General features: G+C 31.4%; 1 protein-coding gene across 1 annotated transcript in view; it reads right to left on the bottom strand.

The window, feature by feature from the left end:
- Positions 1-3,621: 3,621 nt before the first annotated feature.
- Positions 3,622-10,818, bottom strand: part of LOC115242384 — a 77,677-nt gene continuing 70,480 nt past the window's right edge. The window contains exon 4 of the mRNA XM_029818639.1: positions 3,622-3,894. Within this exon, the coding sequence (XP_029674499.1) occupies positions 3,763-3,894 (132 nt within the window). The 3' untranslated portion in view covers positions 3,622-3,762. The remainder of the gene's footprint in view (positions 3,895-10,818) is intronic.

Here is a 10,818-nt window from a genome sequence, read left to right as displayed (position 1 = left end):
TCAGGTCAGGTTAAAACTACTTCAACTTATATGCCTCGTTCGGAAGAAGTACTCTCGAAAGATTATAGGGTGGAGCCTTGTAAAGTTTCATCTGGATCTCCAGTCCGAAAAATATGCCCGCGTCGCTATAAATGCCGCACCCTGTATACTTTACTCCCTTGTAGATTTTAATTTTTGTAAATCAACAAAAAAATTTCTTTTAAAAGTTGATTATATATATGCAAAGAATCTATTCAACCGTATTATGAAGATTAATTTAAAATTAAAAAAAAACATACTTTTCGTGAAAACTGCAATTTAAAAACAATGTTTGAACAAAGAAAAAAATTTGGAAATAATTTCAGAAAAAAAATAATGATACTAACAATCATTTAATTATTTAATTTAACAATTATTTGTGGTATGATGTGGACATAACAGTATTCATTTAAAAAAAAAAGAAAATACTGTAATATTAAAGCAATTGCAATTTTGTGTGTTACTAAGAGCATAATAAAATAGACACAACTCTGTGTTTCATTCGCAGAGATGGACAATAAATAAAAATCAATTTCATTCGTTTGTCAATTGCTCAACATATTGAAATACAATCCAATATTTTATGCGTCACATGCCGAAAATCTAACGGTGAAAGGCGATTTAAAAAAAAATATTGATCGATAATCCGGAAGCAAGTAAGTTTTGCGAGTATAGATATGACCGATCATAAAACATCACGCAGTGAGATGGCATATGCGTTATCTTCGATCCGTCTAAAAAACAGGTTCCAGAGGAACCTGACCAAAAGTAAGTGACTATTAACGGCGGAATAGCTTTATAAAAATTTATCATCCCCGGGCTTAATAGTCCGCTCAAAGAACGGAGTATCTCGGTTGTGACTACGCGATGCCGATAATAAAATACCAATGAACGGAGTGAAAGAGGTTCTCCCCTTCTTTGCCCCAGACCCTCTCTGTCTGACCCGCAGTCGCGGGCCCGTAAAGAAGCGGCACACATGTTCTGATTTTACACGCTAATCCCTCCTACGTAGGAGGACGCGCGTTGGTACCTGTCAAAAAATAGCAATGGGGTGTAACAATACTTCAAGAGACGGAGTCGGAATCTGGCAGAAGTTAACCGCCACGCAGCAGGGCTGCGAGTGGCTAGTTTGCCAGTTTTAAAGAGCAATGGCGTAAAACCGTTGTCATTTCTTCAAAATAAATTCAGGGAATTTTATATTGAATTAATATGTGTGAAAAATATGTGCATTCTTGAAATTAAAATAAAAGTAAATATTTAGATGTTGTATGCTGCTAAGTATTTGTTAATGTCGAAAGTAAATGTTATATCTTGACTAACACAATTCGTGATGTTATCAAATCAATTTAGCTGCACTTGTAAATTTTTATTTCGCTTTCGATTGATAATGTTGTTATCAAATATTTCTTTTAGATATTATCTGCACACGACATGTGTGCATGCTTTGCTGGCAGAATAAATTACAATTTCTTTCTTGTTTTTTAAAAATTTATATAATTAACCCGCGATATGAAAAACATTACCGTGTAAATGGCGCCGATTTTTATTATTTATTATATTATTATATTTAGTTATTATATTATTAATAATATATAAATCTGATTCAAAATATAATTATTTTGAAAATACTCTCTTTTATACTATAAATACATAATTATTTATACAGGGTGTTTCACATAAAGTATCACAAAATGTTTTCTCTAAAACTTGACTTAATTTGTCGTACAAAAGCTTATAGTTTTCCTACGTATTATTTTCGATTTTATATAAACTATAATATTACGAAGAAATTCTATGACATTATCCGCGGAGACAAAAACAATTATTTGGTTGATCTTCTACGCCAATGGAAAATACTCTGCCGTAAGGATCTTGATGAGGACAAAGAGATCCTTTCCCTTTCTCATTCTTCTCTCTTACTTCAGGAACCTCCCCTTTTGCCATACCGTGGCAGGCCGTCATTGCACTAATGCAAGTCGCAGCCGTCCCACCACCGAACAACGGCGAACTGCAGCTGTCGGGGATACTCGGCCTTCACGTAGCTAATGCTTCTCTAAATACAACTCGGAGTACTTTAAGATACCATCAAAAAATTAACTTTAACGTAAATTTAAATCTCAAATCTATCTGACTTATATTTCTTTTTAGATATCGGAATTAAATTATTTGATCAAAAACGAAATTAATAAAAATATATTTATATATTTATTATTCCTCTAAAAAAAAATTAAATTTGTATTAAGATATTGAATTTTATATAATACTGCAAATTTCATGTAAATATTTATTATTGTAATACCAAATTGTGAAATTTATTTAGAAATTTATTAATATAATTTTTCTTTTTTGTCAGAAAATAAAAAGAAACTCATTAAAAATTATTATTGCTTTGCGTGACAAATGACATTGTTATTTCATATAACATCAAAAATTGTTGTTACTTTATATGATAGAGAAAAATGGTTAATGGATTAAAAATATTTCATACAAAGAAATCAAAGATATCGCAGTGAACTCTATAATATATACTGGAAAGAAAACATCGCAAAGATGGTCAATTCATTATAAATAATTTATAATCCGAATGTTCTTGAACTATACAATGATGCGCTTTGTCTCCCTAATAGTTACAATCTATTGTTTAAATGTTTTCGAACTATGTATATAATAGATTGTAAAGCATTAGAGAGAGAAAGGGAGAATTTCTTGCCACAACACCCTGGATTGGCTGTTTCTTTCTAATGATAGAAATATTTATTACACGAATGAAAAGTAAACAGGTTTGTTCTTTGTAGCTATTCTTGCATTTCTCGTTTTTCTTTCTTTCTATTCAATTTTTAAATATACATCTATCTTATTTTTAATGTACAGAATAGGACTATTGCAGAATAAAGAAAATTGAAAACCCCCACTATTTGTTTTGTGCATTCCTGTTTTCACCTCTCTTATATTTAAGCTGCGTTCAAATATTCACTGCCAGTAATAAAAATATATAGTATACGTGATGGTAACTATAGATTTTCAGTTTATGTTACGTACACTATAGATTTTCAATATTGATAGTGAATATCGGAACGCAGCCTTAGGTCGCTCTTGTATAGGGCTACCGAGAGCTATAGGTTCAGTAAATGTTCTTGTTCATGTTTTCTAATATGTAACAATACATGCTCACGTGACACCTACAGAACCTACAGCTATTGGTCGCTGTGTATAGAATAGCGTCTTCAGTTCACTAGTAGTCACTAGTACATAAAGTATTGCACAGTCCAACGAAACATCACTGCGATCAGTTCTAATATAGAATTCAGTGGACTTCAGTGTCATGCGTGGCGCTTTAATATAATATTTTCATCTTTTATTTAAAGTGCTGCTATAACAATAAACCCCAATTATTTGTGTGTGTATATTTTTTATTTAACGTTTTATTATTAACGTGCATCGCTGATTTTAAAATGCATTCTGTTAACAAGAAGTGTAGCCGTCAAGTCACTAAAAGCGGATTAAACAAGTCAATTATTGATTATATATATAAAATAATACAGAGTTTTTTTATTTACTGTGATGGAAAGATTAATGTATGCAGAGTAAAAAGAAAAAGTTGTGCTACGTGATTTAGTGTTCTTAATTACGAACACGTGTAACAATCTACATAGGTGAATACAACATAAAGATGAATTCAAATATTGATTAATATAGTGTGCAATTGCCCGTAATAGACATGTGGATTTTTGTTATTCTGAAGCTTCAATTATTTGCGTCGAGCAGCATCACGATTGATCTACTTACAACAATTGCCGATCTTGTAGGTACGCACAAATTCACTAATTGCAGATCATTGCGACCCTCATGCAGCGTGACTCTTCCATTCAATCTTCCCTGAAAGCCCATTAAATTTTTAATTCGGGAGAAATTGGTTAAACTGACTGCTAGCCGTAGTACGGAGAATTTTAATTGATAATGGATTTTATACGTGAAATAAGTTATATTATACAATTTGTAATTGTATTAAAATTAATTCAGTAATTAATTTATATATATTATAATATCGTAATTTAATAATTGTTATTTTTCTACTCAAGCACAAATTTGAGTCAATTAATAACTTTGATTTAGCTATGTATATGTGAGAGTGGCTGAACCGGGAATCGAACCTAAGTCTTTCCCTTTCTGGGTAACTTCTTACCACTGACGATGAATTATTCTGACAATGGTATCTCACACCTTACATTTGTATATTTCATTCACTTTTTTGCGTTATGCATTCTGAATAAATCGGAAGCGGACAGGTTCTGTAGATATGAGTGTGACTCGTCTTAATCTTAAATAAATTTTTGTCAAAAGATAGCAGGATAGTCACAGACTAAGTAATCAAATAAAATTTCGATAATTATTTACCATCAATTGACTTGTGATACGAACAAAGTGATTATATACTTTCAATAACGAAAAAAGTCATGATTAAAGATAGCTGCGAAAAAAACATAGCGATTATTTTTATTTGTGTATAACAGTACCTCGAGATAAAAATTTTGTAGCACAAACATTATCAATTTTGAGAATATAAATGTAATTAATTCCCAGCTTTTGATGTTGTCATCGGCACTGTGTCAAAACATAAAATAAATTTGATTAAACATAGAATAAATTAATTATGTGATATTTACAATTTCAGAAAATTAAATGATTTATTTATTGTTATTACGAAATGTTTTGTATAGGGTACGCTTATAGGGTATGCTTATAGGATGTGCTCATTATTCAAAAGTCAATACTAAATACGACTTAAACAATGCCAGTTTAGAGTTCACAGATTATTTCAATTTGTTTATTATATTGCTTTAAATATTTAATTATTATTTATAAGGAGATTCTAATATTGCATAAAGGTAAAATTTCTTGTACACACAAGCAATATTCTTTATAAATCAAATGATCATAGATAAAATTTAAAGTAGATACGTGTAACTTGGCTAACAATAAGTAAAATACGCGTAGATTTTTTAAAGGTACAAGACCCATGTCCCATCCCGTCTCTTTCTTATATAGTCCAACCCTGTGAGAACACTAACTTGTAGGACATAATCCTAGAGGACCTGCCACCTAGATACACAATGTCCCATATTTGCGCACAAGCGCACACATTATCTAGCTACTATCCACGTGTTGTAAGAAATGTTCAAAAAAATCCATGGATTGAAATACTATACACACATAGAAAAATTCTCTAAAAATTACTATTAAAATCTTTGTGATTTTTTCCAAGCAATAATTTTTTAAATACGATATAAAAGTTTGAAATTGAGTAAACTTATACATAAACGCTTATTTCTTTGTTCGTTGCGCCTATGATAATGTTAGTTATCACATACTTTAAATGAAATATCATATTAGCATTTGCTTATGTAATTCGTGATTAATTTGTAATTACATTTTAGGAAATAATTATATTTTATCTTATGGTAATTAGCCAGCCTTAAATTCTTATATTTAAAAAACAGTTGCTCAAAAATTAAAGTTGCAAAAACGTATTTTTATTATACTTATTTTCAGCAAAAACTTCTATCATTATTTTGATCTATAAATTTTAGGATATTTTCTACAGAAAATGAGCAAAAATCTAGTCCTAACGCTGCTAATGTTTACACGTTGGGCATGATGAATAAAGAATAGTAGTTGCCAGAATTCTGATCACTATTTATTTAAGCCGGCTACAGTGAGAGTGTGTGTGTGCCTGCCATTCGTTTATTTATTTACGATCGTTGCTAGCTCGTTTCTTTTCTGTGTAATATTGAGGTGAGTACAAGGATATTTTTCCGAGCCATTTTATGAAGAATAATTTTGGAGACGGTTTTATACCGATATCTCGGTTTCCTTTTCTCATCTTTTCTCATACTTCATAATTACGTAATAAACCCGATTTTTTTCTTCTGGCAGGTGCAAAAGATTTCATTGCGAGCACGAAATATCATAAATTTGACATTGAGTATAAAATGTAAATAAGTTAGTTTTAATTTTAAATTCTTACAAATATGTATTATATATCTACAAAGATTATATTTATATAATAAAAAAATTTTAAAAAATATATTTGTGATAGCAATTTCACAAATGTGGCCGAAAATTCTAAGTATTGTTTATGAAATGCATAATAATTTTGTTCACAAGACAATTATAATTTTACTGACTTCTATATTTGAATATCAAATGCATATGATCGTGATCCTTATACATTTTTGCGAATAAATAAAATACAATATCTGACGTAAGATATTCTTTCGCGTACTAATAACATCAGAGTTTTTAATTCAATTATACTAATATTAATCGTTGTATGCTGTAGCCACGAGAATTAAGCGGCTTGTTGCTCCTAATTAAAAGCGGCAAAGAAAATAATGACATATGGTAACATCTTTAAAGTCTCCGGGTTTTTTTCCTGTGACATAGCATTTTTCTACATTTATACTGCGTACTAACGTCTCATAAATATAAATTCCGAAAAAGATTACTTTTTCAAGAGATATTGTCCGTTATAATTTCTTAAGAAAAAACCCAAAGGATTTCAGTGGAACACAGTTTCATGTACCTGTGGTATGTCTGAAAGCGAATATTTCACAAACCTATGTAATTGTTAACTACGACTACCGCTCTTTTGTTCATTTCCAACGTATCGGCGTTCTTCTGACCGTATTCCCTGCTGATTTTCTATTTTCTCTTACTTTCTCCTAGATATTCTGTATAGCTATACCTTAGTTTACCTATATTCAATTTAAGTGATATTTTATTCTCATGCTGCATTCCATACATAATAGAACAGTTTTCTTTTCAAATGTTTAATAAAATATTTTCTGTTCTTTTTTTTTAAAGAAAATATATACTTAATTTTTTTTAAGAAATCTACATATATGTTTTTTAATAGCTGCAGATTATAACGCCAATTATAAACAGAACATTTTCTGTTATAGAGCAGATAGTCGGCTTAATATTGATATGTGAGTTTATTTCTTCCTTGTTTGTGTTATGTTATCAAAAAGTTCGTGAGATAAAAAAGATAACATATCGATATTATTCGTAATGCACATATAAATCAAGAACGTAGCATCTTTGAGTTTACATATAAATCTTAGAAAATGATTCAAATCGAGATTTTATTAGTTATATAAAAAATTATATAAAGAATAGATTTATATAAAAATAATATCATATGATTTGCAATTATATATTATGTAAAAATAATATAATTTTTTATTCAACAGTAAGAAAGAACAGACAATGCCATAAAAACGTAAGGAATTTTAATACTGCTTTTAAAACTAAGAAGCTTAGGCGATTAAATTAGTATAAACAGTAAAAACTGCATTTGAAATTATTTTCTTTTAAATCATTTTTTCCCTCAATCATTCTTCTTTGTTATTTATGGACAAATGCGTTTTGAAAATACCTATTCTTTGAAAAGTAACATGCTTTTGTGCACTAAATAATTTTAAAATATCTGTTTAAGTTTTCGATATTTATCGAAAATGTATCCAGTCAGCTATTTTGCGCGAGGAAAAAAATTCACCATTCACAGTTTGTTTTTTGGAATAAATTAGGCCTTTTTTTTAATTGTTTAAATTTGCCAGAGAATAAGCCCTTAAAAAAAAATTAGAGTTTTTGGGACGACCTGCTATATAAAAATATATCTTTCTATGTGAAATATATAAACCATGCATGAATAATATACCGTAATTACGACACAGTCACGCAATATAGATTGCATCACCGCGGACTCTTCAAATTACAGTGGAACGTTTCACCAATTGCACCCGCACGGAGACCACTAAATGTTCGCGACCTAATCCCGCGCAGAATCATCCAATTAGTTTACTATAAGCATCGAAATTATCTGCTATGGGCTAAAATAGCTCGCGTCGCGTCGCGCTATATTACCGCCAGCGACATGCTTGGTTGATGAAACTTATACTTAAAACTTGTCGCCATTCGGTTGCATCTCAGTAATTCAGCGTCACATTTGCCTCATTACGATGATTGCCGTTGCAATCTGAGTCGCGGAATTCTCTGACCGGCCAAGATGGATTGCACGTACGTGCCGCGCTTTCAATTCGGGAAATGTAATCGCTAACAGCGTCAAGACACAAAGTAATAGACAGTGAAAAGGAAACAAGTGGACGCGGCAAAAGTAGGGCACAGAAGAGTTCCGCAGAAAGGTATCGCGTTAAAGTTGCCGCGCAGCAATAATAAGGCTCATTCTCACCCTCCATTTCTCTTAATCTCCCTCTCTGGAAAGTTGTAACATGTGGTGAACGGCGCGAAGCACCCTTCTGTAGTTTTCAGATTCCGTTTCTAAAGGAGTATTTTGGATTTCGATTTATTTCTGTACTGATACTATAATGGATTTCAAGATAATTAATAATCAATCGGTATTTTAAAGAAATTTGAGATTTACTTAGGCAAAAGCGCAAACAGATTAAAACGATATATTGATCGCAATTTAAAAAAAAAAACTTTGTAAAGATTAAAATTGTTTTAATTTAATAAAATTTATAATTTTTTTATTTAAAAGTTAGAATGAAATAAGAAAAGAGTTGTTTTAGCAAAAATTTGTTAATATTATGCTAATCAATGTTACACACACACATATACAACTGTCTCTTTTTGAGATTTTATCTCAGTCAAACATGGCATGATGATGTGTGCGTGACATAACATGCGCGTGCTCTTATGCTTCTTTTCATGCCTCCACCAGATGCGCACGTGCGTATGCACGTTTTCTTTGCATTTCACGTCGCGCAAGTAAGCGCGATGAATCTAAGGGGTGATCAGCGAAAAGGAAAAGAAAGAGAAAAAGAGAGAGGGAGGAGAAAGAGAGGAGAAGTCACGCAACGAGCATGAATGCATCTACGTGACGCACAACCCCTGTCAGTAGATTATCATGATCAGATCACACGCTGTTTCGAGGAAAACGAGATCATGCAAGCCGCAAAATAAAGTTTCGGCCATGGCAGTAGCCGAATAAAAGCGAAACGTGACTATGAAAAAAAGTTAGTGTATCGAAACGAAGTAATAACGTATAAAATGACACATTGTATGAAATTTTTGCGAGATTCTTTAAAATATTTTTTTTTAGAATATTTATTTCGTTTTTAAAACATGCGCTTATTCGTAATTTTTGTATAAAATATGAAACGTTCATAAAATTTGAGTTTATAAGATGTAATGTCATGAAATATATTTGTTATAAAAATCAACTGAAAAAGTAATTTTAGAAAGTTAAAAGAGTGCAATACTTTTTTTCAAGTTCTTTAAAAAAAATAATCTTTTTTAAATACATACTTTATCCAATGTCTTATATATAAAATCATTATTAAGTTTTAAAATTAAAGTAATTACACATTATTATCACACAAAAATTGAGTATCAAATTATGTAATAATTATGTCTTTAATAAATTACGATACTAAATAAAATATGAAACAAAAGTAACTTGTTTGTTGCATAAGATATGTTTTTTACTCGCTAATAATCCTCTGAGCGCTTAATTATGAAGTACAAGCATGTAATATTTGACTATGATCAATCTAAAAATGAAACAAGTTTCACACTTGGTAAATATCAACGGTAACACGGCAACATATCGCTGCAGATAACGCAAAATCGCGCTGAGCGCCGACATATCAGTAACGAACGACGAAACTCGTTCCTCCACACTCAGACATACGTACTTAATTTAATTGTTGACTATGATCAATCTAAAAATGAAACAAGTTTCACACTTGGTAAATATCAACGGTAACACGGCAACATATCGCTGCAGATAACGCAAAATCGCACGTACTTAATTTAATTGACCCATAATTACATTTACCGATAAGACTCGCACCCCAAATGCCTCCGGCGTTTCTCCGTACTTTTGTGCAACTTGATTAAACAAAACTGCATAGCCGTGTATTTCAATCGATATTATATATGTATTCAGTTACGGTCTTTGGACACATTAATTTCACTACTAAAAATTTTAAACCAAGAGAATTTTAAAAACTATAAAATTATTATAATATATAATTAAAATAATTTTATACCTTTTCTTCTTACTTTTTATGCTTCTTGAATTTATTAAGCAGTATAATTATGTATATTTCTTATTCAGAGATTATTCCATTCAACATATTATCATATTACAAAAGTTAGCATAAAAGAGCATAGATTAAGGCACGTGCAATAATATTATTGCTTGATATAATTTCCCGATATATCCTTGGCAATTTGGCCACGGCAGCCTGTATTTATCATCGCAATACGATTGAGAAAAATCAGCGAACAACGGCGACGGCAAAACGGAAAAAAAAAGTTGAAATGGAAATGAGTAGCGCGACGAATCGGTGCGAGAGAGACATTTAGTCGCATTAGCAGAGCAATGAAATCGCAACTCGCACGCCGGATCGCGTCACGATCAGCTGCGATCGGCGCAACGGTCTAATGCGCTCGCGCCCGCACCAATCTTAATTACAATCGCAAATGAGACGGGGAGCGGATAATTGCCGCGCATGTCGCAAGTCGCTTTACAATGTCGTTCAGTGTGTGTCCCCTCTCACCACCTCCTTAACATGACCGTATACATAAAGAATATTACGTGTGTGCTGTTGGAAAGTGCATTCCAATCGAAACATCGGCTGCTTGTTGGACCGATAACGATTTAATTGTGTATAACAATGTAATTAATTAGCGCGCCAATTTCCCTATGTCTGGATATTAGAAATGTATTAGAAACGTTATTATGAATGTTGAATTTATAAAAATTATATA

The sequence above is a fragment of the Formica exsecta genome, unplaced genomic scaffold, assembly GCF_003651465.1.
Source record: "Formica exsecta isolate Colony F162 unplaced genomic scaffold, ASM365146v1 scaffold591, whole genome shotgun sequence".
NCBI classification, from domain to species: Eukaryota; Metazoa; Arthropoda; class Insecta; order Hymenoptera; family Formicidae; genus Formica; species Formica exsecta.
Note: the sequence above shows the minus strand (reverse complement) of the source record. Positions and strands in the feature narration are given on the sequence as shown.